Source organism: Sinohyriopsis cumingii, chromosome 4 (assembly GCF_028554795.1).
Source record: "Sinohyriopsis cumingii isolate HCF-2022 chromosome 4, ASM2855479v2, whole genome shotgun sequence".
Classification (NCBI taxonomy): Eukaryota; Metazoa; Mollusca; class Bivalvia; order Unionida; family Unionidae; genus Sinohyriopsis; species Sinohyriopsis cumingii.
Genome location: NC_142964.1, coordinates 54,058,222 through 54,079,707, shown reverse-complemented (window position 1 = coordinate 54,079,707; position 21,486 = coordinate 54,058,222). Strand labels below are relative to the sequence as shown.

The following is a 21,486-nucleotide window of genomic DNA, read 5'->3' as shown; positions in this document are numbered from 1 at the left end:
AAAACTATGAACATTGCTAGAAATGCAGAATATACCAATCAAACATCATGAAATTTGTCCATTTTATCCATGGATAACTGTGAGTTTTCTTAATACAATTAATCTTTCTAATTTTGTAACGAAAGTATAATCAGCAATTACATAGCACACCATTTTATTATTGTCTCCAGAAACACTGAAAAATCTATCATACAATGTGATCCTAACTGCTTTTCTAACTAAAGATTTGTTTGCAATCTTTTAATTTTACATTAGAACATTTAATTGTTTTAAAATTTTAATTTTAATTAACACTAAATCCATATTGTGCAGACAAACTGTTAAACCACCTACCGACCAACTTACTCAACAACCACTAACTGTAACGGGGCATAAAAAGCTCAAAATAACCAAATACAAATATTGTTTTCAGGGGAAAGTTAACTAATTTATGTAATACCAACCAGATGTTCTTGCTTTGCAAGATTTTTTCCTGGCACTTAATCTCCATTCCAAACAGAATATTAACTCTTCCAATTGGTACCTGTTGGTCAATACTCAAGACGAATCCAAAGGGACCAGATGGTTTAATCGGCCATACTGGATGTAAGAACTGCACTATTTTCATTCAGAACCAACTAGACATCATTTTAGACATCTTTTGTGAAAGCCCCATGCAATGTAAATCACGCAGTTGTGTTTACAGCACCTCAGCACAATAGCAGCTAAAGCTGAATATGATTGTCCTATCATCTGTAGTACTAATAAGATTTTCACAATGTCTGCCATGGTGGTAATACTGGATGTCAGACCAGTAATATTTTCATTTAGGCTCAAGTTAAAAAAAAAAATCACAATAAATATTTTGATGAAAATCCCATTAACAATCTTGCCATCTATAAAGAAGCACATTTTTAATTAAAACCTACTAAATATAACTAGGTATCTGCTGAAAACCCCATGTCAATATGACTTTCCTTTGAGAAGCAGCAATAAGATTTTCAATGAAGTAACCAAATAGCATGTGAGACCAGCGTGATTTTCATTTAGGTTCCACTAGATCTCACAAATCTTTTGGACAGCTATATCTAGGGGTGAAACGATCATTCAAATATATCGCCGCATCAATACTTTTGCTGTAATGATACACAGATTGATATAACAGATGGAGAATCAATACAAACCACTATTTCATGTATGCAAGTTAGTCTTCAACAGTCATAAAAAATTATTATTAGCATGGCTTATTATTCTTTAAATTTACAATTCATTTGAAACAGAATCTGAAATCACAGGAACTCGTTAGTAAAAACAAAAGCAAAAAAGCCTCTTGAGAATACTCGTTCTTAAATTAACAAAGTGGTATGGTTTGTAATTTGCCCTCTCCCCCCAATTCCATGCTAATTATCTTAACCCAGCAGCATGTTAAGCATAATGGATACATTCTTTATGTTTTCCACATGAATAATGAAGTACAGGAACAATGACAGGAAGTACAATGTGATAGATTTGAGGGTATTCATCCTCATTCCCATGCCCGGATTCTTTCTGGATGAGATTTTCTTCGCACAAGGAAACTGCATTATTTCTTCTGTTTTAAAGGTAACGTCATGTCATCCAAATTTAAGTGAAATATGAAATTGGTAATAAGATGTTTTCAAAGCGTTGATGCTGTGCAAAACAAGGGGCCAGCTGGCTGAAGTGAGATAAATGAAGCCTTAATTAAAAAACCTAAAATGATGAATAAAACTCATCAAAAGTCAACAGGTAGTCTGAAAGTATTTATCTTGTCATTGCTAAGAATTACATATAAATATATGATAACTACATGTCTATCTTTAATATGCATATCGGAAATACAACCAGTATGTCAATATACACGAAAGGGCACCATCTACCTTCCAAAGATGGAAAGACCATCAAGTTGATGTGGGTATCAATATGTATCATGTAGCAGGCATTATATGTTGAAGCGTATCGATACACTGCACTGGTCTATCGTTTTACATCTAGCTGTAGCCTTGAAAATTATTCAAGGAGTGCGGAGAAAATAACAAACAAAAAAATAAATGACTAACGAAAGACTTGAGGAAATGCCAAGCACCCAGAGACAAGCAGATGTGCAGAAGTTCAAGGAAGAACAATATTGTCGGAAGTTGGCCAAGGAATCAAACCGAGATATGCTGTTTGCTATTGCAGACCTCCTGTTGCCAAATGGAGAACTGAAATAATCTCTTTACACTGGACAAACACCAGGAAAAGATACAGCAGCACAAGATTAACAAGTATTGTATTAAAATGGATCAAAATTACTTTTGTATGAGGATACAGTACTCATCAAGATACATTCCCTCTGCAGGTTTCATAATTTCAGTTATGCCATCATGCATATGGTCATTATCTTTTGAATTAGCCAGTTCAAAACTAAGTAAAAGACAAAGTCATTGCCAACAACACTACAAAAAATGCTAGTGTTGTAAGGAATTATAATAATATTTACAAGTAGAAGGCGTTAGAGCCGACTACTGCCAAACACTGAAAGGGTTTCATGAAGCACACACCAAAATATTGTGTAGGATCCAGAAGAAAAAAAAAAAGGATAATTGAAATGTTGCAAGGCTATACATAAGTATCTGCTTTAATCTGTATGGATGCCAATTACTGGGGTTGCACAACAGCTCTCCTCTACAATGTACCGATGAGCACAAAAAACAAAAAAAACCTTCGACAAATGTTAAACTGTAGACACCAACACATGATATAGCATAAGCTGTCATACAGTACCACACGTGAGCTAGCATCCCTCCATGCCAGTCCAATATTTTCCAATCTGTTACTATAATAATCTCTTCACTTTCTGTCTCACCTTCTATTTATAACCAGTTGTTTCTAACAGGTAACCAACTAAAGGAAGGAATGAAGAAATGGAAAACTTTGTTCTGTTTAGCTTTCTATCATGTTTTATCTTCACATCTAAAATGCTCACTGAATTTTTACATTACTAACTAAAAAACAAAAAATACTGTATTTGAATTAAGAGAATCTTTCTAAATGCATGGTATCAAGTTTTCTCTGGTGAGTAGCTGATTTGTAAGACACCAGTTGATACAAGAATAAATTTTTTCTAACATATTTTCATTACTGGCTTATCATTTTTTATTCATTGTAAAAAAATAAATGAGCTGCAATTAATGACTGACTTCGACTGCTGATGTAATAATGGAAAAAAGCTTACTCCAAATGTTCTTCATTACCTATTTTATCTCAATTACCATCACTCACCTCTTTGTCAATGAGTGTGTCAATCTTTGACGTTGTCAACAAGTTGAACTTCCAAAACATTTTTAGATTTGCTGGAACAAAAGACAACACAAAATTATCATCTTAGTTGATGTTGTTGCTACACAGCAAAAAATTACACTTCACCCCACTCCTGTCTTCATGATTTAATTTGTCTTTGCAAAAGACAAGTTTTCAGTTGCATGCACAATGTAAAAGAAACATTTCTTATTATTTTCAATAATCAATAGGGATCATTCTTGTATTCAGTGAGCCAGTGCAATTCTAGACATGACAAGAGCAATCAGTAAATCCAGTCATCTGAATCCATCCTTATTATTGTTTCTTTTTTGTTACATTCGTGTTTATGTGAACCTCATTTGTAATTCAGATATAAGCACACAACTGTAAATGTTTTTGATTATTGTGTATTTTTTTATAACGAGACATCAGAGCAGCAATTTAGCCATCTCAGATAACATGCAGTGGTTACAATCCCAACTCCATTTTCAATACTGACTATTGGGATTAAACATAACTGTCCATATGCCTAAATCAGGACGGAAATGGTTAATCCGTCTTATGGATTACTGACAACAGGCCGACTGATGACATTCCACAAACTCCTACTGTCTTAATTGTTTTGAACAAATATGCTTACCTTGTATAATGCAAATAAAATAAGAATTTTGATGTGCCAAAGCAGCCATTTTTATATAAACTATATTAATTATTGGTACAAAGGTCTACATCATAAAATTTAAAATTATTCTTAGAGTAGCATTTGTCTGTTCTCTGAGATGGGGGGGGGACCTTCACTTGAAATGGTCCCTCAAAAGGATTGGTGCTCTACTACCTAAAAAGAATTTTCAGGAAGATCTGATTAGACCTTTTTTCTTTTTAAATGCAGACAGCTTAAACTCTATCTAATACTCTGGAGCAATAATTTTCATATTAGCTGCTGTAGCAACCATACTGGATATAATCAGCACCATTTTCAGTAGAACCAACTACATACATCAGTAGAAATCATTAGCGAAAAATATAGCCATCCAGTCTAAATTAGTGGTGACAAGATTTTATTTATTGAAAGTTAGATCCACATCATTTCTATTTTGGGCCAAACAGATATCATCACATGTCTTCTAGTGAAAAACCCATATTAACATGACTTTCTGACTAACGTATATGTCAATGTGGTTACGTATGTACATTTATTCAAATTAAATTATTAACTGGGTTTTTCTCTAATATTTAATACTAAATTGGTTGAACTAGTCCTTTCTATCTTAACTGTTGAATGCTATGTACCTTAAATGTCAAAAATGAAAACCAATGACAGGCCAACCCATAAGCTCTTCTGGTTTATGAACAAAAGTCCTTTAAAAAAGGGGTCAGGGATTTTTCTAAATATACGTATCAGATGTAATTAGGTAAATAAAGGTAGAGCTTGCAAAGATGACATCCATTTTGCACATTCTGTTGAATTTTATGTATGATCTTTGCATTAATCCTGCAATAATGTATTACAGGGATCGTCCTGGGCTTCGCCAATGTCGCAAATTTAAATGTTTTCCATACAGACGACAAAATATAACATCTGGTTATTTTTTTGGCAACAGCCTTTTGGTTGTTTAATTTGTACATACAGTCACAGATTTGGAGTGGAGACATTCAAAGGGACCACGAAAGGAAGCCAAAACTTGGTTATACAATGCACTGGAAAATATGTTACATAAACAAATCCTTTGTTCATACTGACAAACCCATCTTTACAGTACATTGTTACATCATAATCTGCTTATGTTGACAACTGGCCTGAATACTGTGATACACTCAGTCATGCTACTGGACTATACCTACAATCGACCAACCTCTGAAGACATGAATAGAAACAGCTACAATTAACTGAATGATGGCTAATCATTGTTTTGTTTTTTTAAATGTACCAATAAAATAGTTTTGCTGAAACTTAAGAGAAAACTGATTAATTTTGAAGTACCGACTCCTGTGTATAAATAAAAAGCAAATGGAAAAAATCGCAATCAGAATTATATAATGTCAACAGTGCAACTTTATCATGGGTAAACAAAATGTTTGCATGTTCATCATCTCATCCTATTCATATTTATTCCGAATGAGTTTTAGGGGGCACATATGCTCTGTGGTATGTTTCTTCATTCCTTCTTTTACTTTAATGATGGTAATTACTGCTTATATATACATGATACATTAATGCCAGGTGTTGATTCGTGTATGTTTCATTGGTGGGAATGGAGATCTAGTTTGCTTGTCGAGAAAATATCTACAGCATTCAGTGATCATTCTTGGGATTCAGGAATCAATTTAATACTAGCAAAGCATGTACAGCCAGGCAAAAATAAATTTCTGTACTTCTGGTTGACGGAGATGTACTTGTGATGCTAGCCATAAAAGGGGGTGGGGCCATTTAATTCCTGAATGCATTAAATCGACGGTCGCATTATATGTCACTTATCTTACATTGCAAAGTATGATCATAGGGTTTTAGAATTAAAATGTCATTAACTAAAGATGTCATTAACTAAAGTTTGTTACAAAACTGTTGTTTGGAAAATAATACACATAATAATGATTCGCTTAACATCTGATGTTTCCATTTACAAAAATGGGAGAGACTCTAGATGTCATTTGATAATGCATTTATTTGAAGTGACAACAGTCATACTTATGCACTAACTGTGATGTGGGATGCAAAGACCATGGAAGTAGTGTATTACAGCCATGTAATGATTTATTTTGTAATATTATGGCTGTATTGCTTGCTGTCATTAAAGTAATAACTATTTCATCTTTTTCAATTTTCATTGCCTATTACATTAATTTACTTTGAAAAATATTAACTACTTGTTGTGGCATCAATTTTTGAAAACTGCCAACAAAATACTGAAGATGGCGATTTTCTTTTGCCGACAACTTTTTAAAAGCCAGGACAATCCCTGTATTATAATGAGACAAATATCGCTCAAACTCTTCCAGTATTTAAAGTGATTACATTCCAATCAGCTAAATCCCAAACTGAAACAGCACTCTCAGAATACTGCTTTAATTCGTCAACATTTTCAAGACTGGTAAGACACCAAACACTCACACGATCATACCACAACTGGATAGTCCATTTTAAATCTTCTACTGACCTACATTATTATAATAGGCTGCATTTAACATCTTGATTTGTGATTTTAGTTTTATATTATCTAAACAAAACGCTGTTGGAAGTAAACATTGTTAGTTTGCACAACAACATTCATCATCAAAACAATATCATACATTCTATACCAAGCATATCATGTGCCATATTCAAAATGGTAGATCTTTTTTTTAAGATATTTGGGTTTTAGTTGCTTAGAGCACTAAGAGTCATTATTGGTAATATATTGCATTTATTTGAAACCAGAATAATCTTTTTTGTAATTATATGCATTGCAAGGCTGATCAAATATTATTTTTAACCACTTGTTCAGGACATATGGTTCAGAAAATGTTGCTTGTCCCTAGCAGTGATAATTGCCAGGAAAAAAATGTATTGCAATAGGGCATGTTCATATTGCAATATGTATTGGTCATTGACATTTATGATTTGAACACTGACTTTGTTTATTTTGTACTGTAATAATAAGCAAGATATTTGCAAGTAATAAAATCTTAACAAGAATATAAAATCATGTTGCTTTTTTCCCACCAAAACATCCACTAAATATAATTACATAAATGATTTAGCAACCAATAAACATATCAACATCAGTGAAAACATGTATAAACAGGAAACAACAATCTGCTAAAGAGAAAGAATTTTTAGTCAACAACTTTAAATTATTAAAAGGTTCATATACTGCAGTACAATCATAACAAGGAACAAAAAACAAATAAAAATATGTAGGTAATCATAATTTTCACACTGACAAATATCTAGCTCTGAGGTAAAAAATAAATGAATACAGTAAATTACTACTAACAATCATTCCAAAACTGTTGGTTTCAACCCCCTAGACTAATGACTCAGTTGCTAGCTAACGCAACTTTAGATGCGAGGGACAAGCATGACTTTATGTCCTCTTTAGACTTTTAAATACATATCTGGGATAATTTTCTGAGAAAACTTGTCTAGAAGGTACCAACAATCATGGATCACACACTGATACCGTGTTTAAGAATCCCTTTTTTTGATGCAATACTGTATGGAGACTGGTTGTGAATGATGAATCTGTCAACGTCTTAAGTAATGGCTGTGGCTCTTTGTCCTGAAGACTTGTATTTAGTCTGTTCAACTAGCATGTAATCTGTGGTTACTAACCTAAGATGCTTGTTATGTCTTTACTGGAACCTCTGGCTATTGTGCCTGGTATTATCTCATGTTGTTGTACAGTATGTGTATGTGTGATTTGGATTTTAACGTAGCTTTATCAATTTTTTTCAGTCATATCGCTATGATATCTGCAGTGTGGCAGTTTATAGTGATGTTTAGTACTGGTGCATCATGCCGCAGACATGCAGCATGATGTCCCACCCAGACTCATTATCCTGACACCAGGCCAACCAGTCCTAACACTAACCTCTTAATGCTGAGCACCTAGTGAGGCAGCTGTTAGTACTATTTTTATGTTGCACAATAATGCTGGACCATAAATGAGTTGCTGCTCCATTTTAGTGCTCTATCAACAATGGTGGGAGTACTAACATTAACACTCAGGCTATCAGGCTAAACAGTTTAACAAAATTATAAGATGAGTCTTGCCCACCAACTGTCCAGGTTGATTTTTTGAGTGCTGTTTCAGATGGCTATTTAACTGCAACATAAATTATAATAACACAGAAAATTTTAGAAATATGTCTACTGCAAGAATAACTTTCTGTTGTGGAATTTTGGAACCAATGAATTTCATCTGACTCTAAACTGGGTCAAATGCACACAATTCACACAACTTTCTTTAAAACATACAATTTCAATATGGGTTTCAAAATGAAAAACACTGAGAGAAAAAATCTGTACGAGATTATTAAACTGTATGAGAATTAACCATTTCATCACTCAAGTAAACGGAACCTTTCCCAAGTGTTCAATTTATATACATCCTGAACATATTTTGAATACTGTTGCTAAATATTTATACTGGGCAGCCACAGTAATATATATACATACACACACACACACACACATATATATATATATATATATATATATATATATATATATATATATATAAACACACACACATACATACGTGTCTATAGAATTCATGATGGATGAACCTTGACCAGTAGGATGACACCCCAATCTATTTTCATTATATTGTGCTTCTTACCCTCTATATCACTATTTTCATATATTCGCTTTACTGCTGTGTGGTTTATGGATTATTTCATCTTTAAATATGTTACTAGATGTCAGCATAAATGTAATTCACGGGCAACCTGAAGAATCATCACAGTCTCCGTCACATTCGAACTTTATCGTTTGACAACCACTCTAGAACTTGTGATTCATCATTATGCATGGTTGTTATAACAAAACGCTCGTGAAAATGTCCTTGACTTCTTTCCAAAGCGATATTGGTGGGAAAAAATTGTAAAAGACAACATAAACAGCACTTTCCAGGCGGGAAGCAACAGTCAATTTTTCAATATGGCGAGCACCAAAGTTGTATATCCCATAATGATATCCCACATCTCGCGAGATTTCTATTCTAAAAATAGACCGAGCAAGGTGCAGTCTGCTAGAGCAGACAATTTAGATAGAATATGGAAAATTTATATGACATGTCATAGAAAGTGTTTTTTTTAGTACCGTAACAATTTTACAATCACTTTTGCTATGAACATTGAATGTCTCACTCTTTGATGAGACATATTTTTTACTGGATTATTCGCACTGACCGACTTGGGTAAATTTACATATGCAAGCATCATCGCGCATGCGTTTTCATTGATCTTCATTGTTGTAGTCGACGGGCGAGGAAACAGATAGGCGCCTGGATACTGCTTCGAAGTCGGATATAAAACATTGATCGTAAGTAATAAGGAGGGAAAACATTTGTCAAATGCGTAGTTTCTCTGTTATTTTTCTTATATTATCATGTTCTTATTTTTTTTTTGATTTTCCAAGAATTTGGGTGCTGACCCAGTTTTCACTACTGTAAGGTGACTGCAGGTCGTTGGCCTTACTCAGCAACGATTTTGCCGTCACCACTTGTAGATGAGAAGAAACTTATGTTACATATGATCATCATGTCAGTGAGTGTTTGTGATAGAATTGAGTTTTTATGAGATATTTTGAACTGACTCCATCGAATTTTTATATTTATGCTTGTACTTTCGTCTTTAAATATCGTCTGATGATAAGCGCATGCATGTACACGATTCGTGGGCATACTGATACAGGCTGTCAGTGCAAAATTCCTTTGTTCCGAAATAGGCAAATGAGGAATCTGTGGAATTTCTCCAGCATATTTGTTAGAAATGCATTTTGACGGTTTATCAAAACTGTCAGTCTTTAAATTTCTGTGATTTCGATGGAAAGTTTTTGTTAGTAGCATTTGTGTTTGGTGACTGTTTCACTACTTTAAATATACATATAACTGAATTGAAAATTCTTAATTCGTTTATTTTTAATTTTTACACATTAAGGACACAAGGTTATAGTGAAAACAGAAATCCGTTTGTAACAAAACAACAGGAACCAAAATATTCAATTTATATTTCTTTAGGAATACTGTAATTTCCACCGCACACGGGAAGTGATTGCGATATAAGACTATATATGACCGTTTATTGAATCAGAAAATGAATGCCGTCAGGTTACTATTAATAATAGGTCTTTAAGTGCATTATTTATTACAGTTATAGGAACAACTGATAATCAAACCGTTTATTCATCTGGAAATGACAGTGTTTTAGTACATAAACCTTTTTGAATATTTACCGTTAAAATGCTGGATGTAACAGGTTCTTTGGAGTGGCTGTACAGTACAGTAAAGATCGTGTGGGCGTCAGTGTAATGAATTATGACTAACGCTTTAGTGTACTTGTGTCATAGTTATTGCTAACGTGTATAACATAGTACGAATTCCTACAATAAAATATTACATTTAAATTTCAGGTTGACATCATACACATCAGAATTACACATTTTTGAAGATGTTCAGCTTTCATAAACCCAAAATTTATCGCAGCATTAATGGGTGCTGTATTTGTCGTGCTAAGTCTTCCAGTTCACGATTTACAGACAGTAAAAAATATGAGCCAGAATTTGAAAAATGTTTCCGAATCAAAGAAAAAAGGACTGGAGAAATCTGTAATGCTTGCGTCCTGCTGGTAAAAAGATGGAAAAAATTGCCAAATGAAACAAACAGACATTGGAATCATGTAAGTTTGTTTTACATTTTTAATTGTAATTGCTTTAGTAACTTTTTCAAAACTAAATAGTCTTTCTTGTCATGCTTACCATTGTTTTTTATTGCTATATATGGGCAATATGAAGTAAACTAGCTTTTTCTTAATTCCTATATTTTCAAAAAGTTTTCTAGATACATAATGCTTGTTATTCTTTTTGTAATCCAGGCATGTCCAGCCCATTTGCTGCATATGGCTTAGACCTATTAAAAATATGCATTTTAATTAATATTTATTCCTTTTTACTACTTTCTGATCTGATTATGTTTTATGTATCTACCACAATATGTGACTGTCTTATTTAACAATATCATTATAAGCATGTAATAAGAATGTTATTAATGTGATGTAATAATTGTTTTAAATATTTGTATTTAATTATTAAACTGTTCTAGTATATGTGACCCCACCCACAACCTTAAGCATTTTATCTGTTTTGGCCCCCAGCTAAAACAAAAATAGGTCGGACACCCCACTTGTAATCACTTCAAGTTCATTTGGAACTCTTTACCACTTTTCAGTAGTTTCCATTTTTAAATGAAGGTAGCCACAACTTTTTCCTCATTTATGTAAAGCAAGGCCAGAGATAAATCGCTATCACAATTAATGGCTTTTTTTTCTTCAGATTGGCAGATGGGGTATAGTAGTGATCTTTTGTGCAATATGATGCCTTTAATGAGTTGCATTAGAACCTTTAATATTATAGTATTTTAGTCACCTGTTGTCCAGTATGGTAGTTCATTGATGTAAGAAAGATTCTCACTCAGGTCAGCCATTGAATGATTGATGGTGTCAGGACTGTCCAGTGCAGGACAGAGGTCAGCATTATGTTCCTTGAGGCTTCCTCAAATCCTACCGACCTCTATACCAGTGTTTGCTGAAAGTCAACATCTGTGATCCCATCACACTTATTTTAATTTACTTTTTAAGTCCATGCTGGCCCAGGAAAACAGTCAGAAATAGTGTGATCTATCTCACATGTGACTTTGTGACAGCAGATTATGTTGGAATTGATCATAAAGTGAATGAAATCTGAATTACATGAAATGTGATATAAAATACATGAAAGAAATTACCATACTAGTATGATAGCAACAAGGGTTATGGTTGCTACAATCACAATCTGAAACAACCATTTAATCAAAATAGGAAAATAATTTCAGAATATTTTATGGAATGGGGCAACACTCCAACACACAAGTATAATGATATTTGCAACTAAAAAATAACAATCATTGGTGACAAATTTTAATTTATGATTTTTATTGTAGCAGCTAGATCATGAAGACATCATTTTTCATTGACAAGTACATGTCACCTACCACAATTTTGACAAGTACATGTCACCTACCACAATTTGTGCTAAAAGCTTAGCAGCTAGCACAATAAGCACAAGCAGTTTCATTTTTAAATATCTCCATGTTTTTGTATTAATCTGATAAGTGTAGCCCAACACTTATAGAAACCATGTTAATTATTTACTTATTTTATTCAGTGACCAGTTAAGATCTTATTTTTTGTAAGTAGATCTAGTAGGCACCAATCAAGTTTTTTTAAGTGGATCTAGTAGGCACCACTCAAGTTTTTTTTAAAGTGGATCTAGTAGGCACCAATCAAAGCTTTTTAAGTAGATCTAATAGGCACCAATCAAGTTTTGTTTAAGTGGATCTAGTAGGCACCAATGAAGTTTTTGTAAGTAGATCTAGTAGGCACCAATCAAGTTTTTTTTTTTAAAGTAGAGCTAATAGGCACCAATCAAGATTTTTTAAGTGGATCTGGTAGGCACCAATCAAGCTTTTGTAAGTAGATCTAGTAGGCACCACTTAAGGTTTTTTAAGTAGATCTAGTAGGTACGAATCAATGTTTTCTTTTAAGTAGGTCCAGTAGGCACCAATCAAAGTTTTTTAAGTGGTTTTTTTAAGTGGTTCTAGTAGGCACCAATCAAGATTTTTTAAGTGGATCTAGTAGGCACCAATCAAGTTTTGTTTAAGTAGATTTAGTAGGCACCAATCAAGTTTTTTTTAAAGTAGATCTAATAGGCACCAATCAGTTTTTTTTTTAAGTGGATCTAGTAGGCACCAATCAAAAAAATTTTTAAAGTAGATCTAATAGGCACCAATCAGTTTTTTTTAAAAAGTAGATCTATCTAGTAGGCACCAATCAAGGTTCAGTATATTTTTCTAATTTTTAAGTGTGGAAGCTGTAATTTCTTTAATTGTAAAGGCAAACATAACATGGCCACATGTTACTGTGTGTAAAATCTCCATTTGTATCATTTTTAATCAGTTTGGTTTAATGTAGGACGGTTGGAATTATTGTATGATTGTACGTCATTCAAACCAGTATGTGCAAATACCTAGAGACCAACAACCAATACTGTCACCAGCATTTCATCAGACATTCAGGACTTAAATCCATCAACTGCCATTGTACCAGATAAAAATTAAATTGTCACTACTTTGAAAGAAACAAAAAATTGAAATTTTCAGTTTGCATTAAAATATTAATGCTAATTGGTAAGTATCAAGATTTTATTTATAAAATGTAGTTTCGTGATGAGTAAGCATGGCTATCTCTACCCTGACTATGTCAGTTAACCCTCAGGTAGATCTGGAAAAGTGCACACATAACTTAAAGTTGTGGTGGATTGCTCCTCATAGCAGTTTGCAGAGCATGAGAGAAATTGGTTGGTGATTGTCGGGTTAAGTTTTGTGTTTTGCACTTTGTGAGTTAACTTTCTGTTCCATGAATACAATACATTTTTATATTATTTTTTTTTGGAATAACAAATTGTTGATCAACTCATTTTATTCTTCAGGTCAGAATGCACACAAACTAAATTTTCAGAGACATGTTTAACATTTACCAATGTTTGTTAAGAGGGTCACCTACTTTATGATTTATTCACTGTAGTCTTTAAGTGGTGCGAAGAAATTATACAGAATAATCCATTTTGAGCAATGCAGTTAGTTATTCAGAGTATCATTATACTGCTATCTATGGCCTGCTGTTCTACTGACCTAATGAACCTCCCATTGCTTGTAGGGTTCACATTTGCAACCTGACTCCACTGTGTTACACATGATAGCTTTCCAGGATGAGTTCTGATATCTGGCAAAGAAATATCCATTTGTTCATGCCTGCAGGCTGGCATAATTTAGGCTGTGTACCTTATCACAGGATTACACTCAGCCATTTCTTTACTTCACTTTAAAAGGAGATCTCAAACATAGCTTGATTTAATCAAAGTTATTAAGAGATTTAGAAAAAGTCTTTTAACTTTAATATTTGTACTATCTCATTGTCATTGTTGCAAGGGGGTTCAGGGGGAGAGTGCATTGTATGTACCTCTGTTCAACTACAGTCATGAAGATAAGGGCAAATTTATGTGAACACTTCGGGGTGGAAAATGTCCCATAGCCTAACTCAAGGTGCAACAATACCAGTTGTTTTTGTTTTTTCACTCAACGCTGTATATCAAGAATGGTGCACATAAACCACATTCAGTAAATAGGATTAATCTGCATTTGAAAGTAATAACTTAGTATTTATCACAAACAAATTTGAATTTAATTTATAATTAAATGTGTTGGCAGTGTTGCATATAGGGTGCTGGCTTATGGTATCTTGAAATTTTTCGTCATATATCCTCCAAAGCTTGACCCTGTGCACCCTCCTTTTCCCACTTATTAGAAATAAAAAAAATTTGAGACCTTCTCATTGGTGGATGTCCTCCCATGTCTGTTGGTGCAGTCAATGTTCAAAGTCATATAAGGTGATAGAACTGTAGGACGACAGTGAATATCTGTTTTGCATCTGGCAATGAAAACTTTCAAAGTTTGTGATAGCTGAGTTGCAATATGAAGTATTTGACATCTTCACTGTAACATGTTTTTGAGGATGAAATCACCATTGCAATGAGGAAAATTTAAATGTTCTGAGGTTGGCAAAAGTAAATAATTTTTTGCTGATATACAATTTGTTATTAACCAATTATTGCTTGTTTAGAAGGAAAATTAATTAAGAAAACCTGTTTTTTATTATAATGAATGCTGGTACGTAATGAGTGTAAACTAAAGTTAAATGAGATCAAGAGCCAGAATGGAAAACTCCAGGGTACAACTCATTTCAGGTTAACCAGGTCATGTTTTCATGAGTTACTTGAGCATATGATAAAAATTTTATTGCAGTTATAAAAGTTTTCAAAGAAAACATGACAGTACAGTGCAGACCATATAGTTAAGGTGGGAGTATGGTTGAAGCAACTGATATTATCTCATTTCATTGCACTGTTTGTGCATTAAATACTGCTGTTTTCATTTGTCCCTCTAATAGTACTTGACCCCATAATTGGAAGAAGGAGGACACTGTCCTGCCCTTTGGGATAATTGGTGCATAAACCTATTGTTGTGTAGCTTTGTGATAACTGAACTGGTCCATACCTTTGGTCAGTATTTCTTGGGGCATTGTCCATTTATGTAGATTATGTTGCTTTACCAAGTCTTCTGTAGGTATTTTTATCCTACAAATAACAACTACACACATTTATGAATTTGGTTGGACATGACCCATATTTTACAATTCTTTAAGTGTTCTATGTGTAATTCAAAGGTCTTTCTTGTAATAGTTAATTTTGTATGACTCAGTTAGGTAATGAGGGATCATAGCCAGTTCTCTTCCAGTAGGCAAAGCCACAGAAAAACCCAGTTCTGCCACAGATTTTGGATCTTGAATGCAAAATTCTTAATACAGTTGTCAGTAAAAACAAATGATGTCTTATTTTATTTTTAGGTGAATCAAAAAAATGCTAGCACTGGAAGATACAAAACTTGTCATTTGGCTTTATTTTAATTAAAAGAAACAATATATGTTAATAATTTTGGACTCCTTCTGTTCAGATTTCAATACCAACTTGCTAGTATTATCTATTTAAATTTTTTTGCTGTTTACTTCATTTTGTTATCCACAGTTTTTATTGAGGATAACCAAGTCACAGGTTTCTCCATATCTGCTCTGTGGGAAACTGTTCTGTACCACCTGGAGGGCTGTGAAAACAGATCAAAATAAAATTCAGTGAGTGCATACATGTATGGCCTTAATATAAAATTAATACACCCATTTTAAATAAGAAGACAGCCTTCATAATAAAGATAATAATACTCTGATAGGCTAAATGCAAAAGTATTTTCAAAATCTCTGTTCAGATTAGTTTTTATTATTATTTAAAGTCCTGATAGAAAACCTCATTCCTATGTTTAAAAAGTATAAATGCTGTTTGTTTATATCATAAGAAACACAAAAATGTGTTGAGATTTGAAATAAAAGTCCCAATATCAGATCTGACAAAGCACATAGTTTAATTTGTTCAAAATATTTAACAAAACAATAAAATTAACCATTCATTATGGTTTTGCAGTTGGTCTGTTAGTAGGAAAAATGTCAATGCTTGTCTTTTCACACAAAGTATATTTAGGCAATCATGACTTCATCTTTTGAAAAAGAGTAGTAAATACAAAACTACCACCACAGCTTTCATCAATGTTTGACCTTAGGGACAAAGAGACTAAAAAGACGAATTTTTTTATTGAAAAGTAATAGTTTCATGAAAATGAAGGCATGACTAAATTACCCCATCTACTCAATATCTAATGAATTCTTAACAAACTGCTGAATGTACTGGTTTGTATAATTTTCAGGAAATGCATGTTACAAACATAATTACCATCACAAAGGTAATTGTGTGAAAACATTGCATGTTCCAATTTCATGCAAATATGACAAAATGAATTTTTATTATTGTGCTTACCAATCAATTAACTTCTTTTGTTCACATATCTTAGTGCTATTTTATTTATATAAAAAAAATCCTCAGCGATGATATTGTCCATGATCAGTGTAACATCACCCTCTTAGAAAGAGTGGTGGTTATTTGGATTTGGCTGGCGTTATCTAGAGGTTGATCTCCCTTGATATTATAGCCCGGCGGGAGTAAAAGAAGAATGGAATTTCAACTGAGAACTGAGCAAGAATACTGTGATGAAATAAAGCAATACAAGCCTCCTTCGACAAGAAAATGACAGATTTAATTAGAACAAATTAATAACGGCAATTCTAATTCAAGTTAGATTATATCAATAGAATTTAACAGGTGTATTCAGTTTGGATTTATTTCATCATCATCATCATCATCATAACAAGAGGTGAAAAAAGTGCTATGTCCATGATTTGATTGCATCACCTTCCTGTCTGGACCATATATAAATGTCTCCTAGTTCATCCTTCCTAAGCTCTATGCTTTGGCCCTTCATGGACTTCCTGGTCCTTTTATTCTTACCTCATCTTTTTTCCAGGACTTCTGTCTTCAGACTGTCCTGTCTTTCTCTCAGAAAGCTGTTCCCTAAAGGACAAAATTACCCCATAATTCTGTATACCTCACTCTTTAAGACGTATATAAAATTCACCCATGTTATTCAGAACATGTCGGCTATCCACACACTGCATAAATTCAGACTTAGTACGGTAGGACATTGACCTCGCTTCCAGCTGCAGGTCTTAAATTACCATGTGAGCGTATATCGACTAATACCGTATTCTTTTACTTGCTACTACATGTTCGATTACTACTGCATGAAGTTCACAAATTGTAACTCACAGCAATCCTTAACCTACAAGATTATTCAAACATTACAAAATCAGATATAATTAGGTAAGTATTGTTAACTCACGATATCTGTATCATCCTAACAAACAAAGGAAGTTATTTCATATAACCCTATGAAATCTTACACATATGAACATTTGGATTGCATGCAATCAATCCTACCAATGAACTAATAACTGTAAAATTAAAAGGTAAATTGCATAACAATTCTAGCATCAACACTTTCCATGAAATTGAATAAAATAAATTGCATAACAACTATAGCATCAACACATTTCCATGAATTGAATAATTGATACATAATATGGAAACCTAGTCAGCAAACACATTTGCATAAAACAAGCAATCAAATAATAGAATATTACGTGAAACTAAAATTGCATACCTTATTGCTGTTCTCTTTCAAAACTTGTGCTAAAACGTGTCTTTCTTTTTACAAGACGGCCACCTGGTCCCTGTCTTGTTTAATAAGGAAAGCACTAATCTCTTTATGCTTTCCATTGAGTCAAGACTCTTTCCTCTTCCAGGAGATTTTCAGACTAAAGAATTTCGACTAAGGTCGTCACTTTAAAGTCTGATTGCTCTAAAGTGTACGCCTTAATTTTATTTGCCCAATCATAGGCAGCGGTCCCTAATTGTTCCCAAAGAAATAATTCCTTCATCAGGTTTTAGACAGCTCGGAATCTGAACAACAGTGTGTGACAATTTCCCTTTGAAAAAATGAGAAGTTGACATATGTTCCTACCAAGCAGTTAGGGTTGGTAGCTCAGATGTTTACTTGATAAGGACACGGTCAATTTCACTTAGTTGGAGTGCTGCCTCTTTGAAGTTTACAATGTCATGGGGGGAGATGAACAAAGAAAGGTCGAAGTGACCCTTCACAGACTTTCTGGCTTAAATGCAATAAAATTTTAATGCACAATGCATCCAATGTTAAAGTTTTACTGCAATTCAAAATTCGAACACTTCACAATCAGTAAGATTTGGATAATCAGCAAAATGATGATGCTATCTGTTCTTTCTTTCTGTGTAATTCAGGAAGTAAACTGGAAGTAATGTTGGACGTCTTTGTTCTGCACTGCCACCTTGAAAATCTTACTACTCCTGAAAGGAAAGTCATATTGGCTGGAGTTTTCACCAAATTTTTTTAATTTTATGTATAGTTACTCCTAAATAAAATTGTGCTGATCTTTGGTGACCATATTGGCCAGCTTGAAAATCTTTTTATCATTACTACTTCCAAATAAAAAGTAATTTTTGCGACAACAGCAGTTTTTAAAAACATTGGTATGGCATCGACTATGTTTTTAACAACAAATTCATATGATGTCCAGTTGGTTCTAATGGTACCATTCAGACGTGCAGTATGCTTGTCACAGTGGCCATCATGAAAATCTTGTTATCACTATTTTATCTAACGTAATGGTCATATCAGCAATGGGTTTTTTTCTTTCCTAAAAGGCTTTTTATGTACATCTAGCTGGTTATAAATGAGAATCTTGCTGATTAGATTTCAACTGTGACTGACACAATGGTCATTTAGAAAATTTTGTTTTCACTACTTCTCCTACATATCTATCACATTAACCCCTAGCGACGAGTTAACGTGGCAGGAGGTAGTAGCCTACTGCCGAGCTCTGTAGCATCATGGTCATGCATGATACACTAAATTGGGTGGTATTATAGAAAGGTAGACAGATGTAGCTCTACAATGATACCAAATAATCTGGAATTTCTGGTTGCACTACATTTTTTGGACCCGATTTTTTTCTACCCAAAATTGGCCCGTGGTCAGGATCCGATTTTGTGTCCGGATTTTAGACCTTTTAGTGCCAGATCTAAGGCAAACTGGTATGAACTGCAAACAGATGAACCTTTGCAAAAGTTAGGACAAGATGGACATTTGGAATAAAAAGTGGTCTCGATACAAGAATAATGGCTCTGTTTAGCGAAGGAAAAAAAAAGAATTCCAACTTTTACCCTTCTGCTCATGCGCAAGCCAAATAGCCAATGAAAAACGATGTTTCTAATACAACTAGGCATTATGTTATTGAAAGATCGCCTGTGATTTGGTGTTTTCGGATCTATTCAGAAATAGGTTTCAAAATGTGTTTCCTACTCGAATTTCAGGTGAAAACGACAAAAACCTCAAGGGGTTAATGTGTTAAATTGACTTTGTGCTTTCACCAGAATACTTCTCATCTTGTTGGTACTCAACAGAAATAGTGCCAGTCTGATACTGAATATGTCAACATGGGGTTGAGACATCTGATGATGTCTTGTTGGTCCAATGAAAATTGTGCCAAGCTGATATTTGTTATGTTCACCACATCAGCTAATTGAAAAAATCTTTTTATTCCTGAAAAATATGAAAGAAGGTTTCATCACTTGTTGTTTAAAGGAAGAAATGGTTATATATTGAATTCTTGCAAATTCTTTTCAGCTAGTTGAGTGCCAGTCCCTTCGATGACTCTTTTTAGATGCTTTTTTTATATTGCATCATCTGTTAAGATAAATGTTGCCAATTCTCTTTTCAAAATTTATTTTAAACATTAAGTGACCATTTTCTCTTCCCAGAGCATAGACACTGACCTGCAATAGCTTGTATAAATAGCTGATACTGGTATACAAGGTTGATCATTAGCAGCTAGCATTGATAATTTTCAACTAAAAAAACTGGTGGTGGGCTCAGATACTTAAAAACTTAAACATCATAGTGTTAGTTATGCATAAGTCTGTTATAGAGACCATTCCTCAAATGTATGTTGATTGCAGGTGTTTGAAACAAGGTTTATTTGAGAAGTTGCACATGATTGTTAAATCATTGCCCCTTGTTAATTCTTTTCATTTTTGCCTGAAATGGTGGTGGGAACTGCATTTTGGGGGTTCTTCTGAATAGATCCAAACAAATCTTTTTATGGGAGATATTTTTATGTGACCAGATGCTTAAATGTATAAAAAGATGTTAGTATTGGTTGGTTATTTCAGCCATGCATGTGCAGAAAATTGAAAATCTGACTTTTTTTCTAATTGGATCCATGATTTTTTTGTCCTGGTTCCATTTTTTGCTCCAGATCTGAAACCTAACCTCCGTTTTCGTAGGTTCTTATGTCGATGTGCAGTTCAGACTGGTAACATGTATCATAGGATGAAATTCAAATAGAGCAATTCACAGTTCAGTACAGTTACAGGGTCTGTTCTGGAACTGATCATTTTAGATAACCCACCCAGCCCCAGTTTATTTTGGAAAACAGGTAAATTTTCTGAACATTAAAGATATTTTATGAAGAAAAAGGTACAGCTTGAAAATATGATTCATAATTTTCATGCATTTTTTTATGACATTATTTTGTAAAATTAAAGAAAAATAGCATTAATTATAATCATACCTCTAAGAATAGACCCTGTTTTCAATGCATCATGTATGTATATTAAACAAGTACTTCCTATCATTACTTGTGACCTGTTTTACACTTAGTACAAGGTTTGGTATTTCATGCAATCACTGTTTCATGAATACTGAATCAAATGCTGCAATTGGTGAGTGAAGTGTGCTGGAATTATTCTGAATAAGCATGTTGCTAGATCAATTCCACCAAGACCTAGGTTATTGATTCTCTGGAATTTTCCCCAGTTAATGGAATTTTCTTTTCACTGCATCATCCTTTTTTTTTTTTTTTGTCTGCCGCATTAGGTAACAGAGTGTAATGTCTTGCTGCTGGTGCAGAAATATGGAAAGCGGAAAAAGACTTAACAATTAAATGTTCATCATCAGGGATGCATATAAAATTGCTGGATCTGAATAAGTTTAACATTTGTTTAAAAATCAGGCATTGATCAGATGCTTTAACTGGGAAAGAACCTAGTATTAAAGCTTAAATTTAGCAGGCATGAGAATTATCCTTCAGAGTTTTTTCCTGATATTTAGCTTTACTGGTCATAAACCAGAAGAGCCCATGGGATGGTCTTTCGTCCATTGTCCAACCATCCACTGGCACAAGTTTGTTATCCTTGAAAAATAAGATTATATTGATTGTGCCTGTTTGCATTTTATTAATAACCACAGCGCATCATCAAAATCATCACAGTATGTGAAAATCCCATAACACTATATCCATGAGTTCACAGAAGCCCCAAAA

At 33.6% G+C, this 21,486-nt stretch overlaps 2 protein-coding genes across 4 annotated transcripts in view; one reads left to right on the top strand and one right to left on the bottom strand.

Moving 5' to 3' along the window:
• Positions 1-8,950, bottom strand: part of LOC149801180 (serine/threonine-protein phosphatase 6 regulatory subunit 3-like) — a 108,413-nt gene extending 99,463 nt beyond the window's left edge. For both annotated transcript variants that reach the window (XM_089955211.1, XM_089955212.1), the window contains exons 1-2: positions 8,601-8,950; positions 3,262-3,332 (exon numbers count right to left, since the gene is read on the bottom strand). In XM_089955211.1, coding sequence (XP_089811337.1) covers positions 3,262-3,321 — 60 coding nt within the window. In that variant the 5' untranslated portion in view covers positions 3,322-3,332; positions 8,601-8,950. The remainder of the gene's footprint in view (positions 1-3,261; positions 3,333-8,600) is intronic.
• Positions 8,951-9,150: 200 nt separating this feature from the next.
• LOC149801179 (SIN3-HDAC complex-associated factor-like) overlaps positions 9,151-21,486 on the top strand; it is a 59,853-nt gene continuing 47,517 nt past the window's right edge. The window contains exons 1-2 of one of the 2 annotated variants that reach the window (XM_089955213.1): positions 9,151-9,304; positions 10,394-10,659. In XM_089955213.1, the coding sequence (XP_089811339.1) occupies positions 10,432-10,659 (228 nt within the window). In that variant the 5' untranslated portion in view covers positions 9,151-9,304; positions 10,394-10,431. Of the gene's footprint in view, positions 9,305-9,432; positions 9,529-10,393; positions 10,660-21,486 lie in introns of those variants that run through there. The other variant, XM_089955214.1, reaches the window with a different exon arrangement.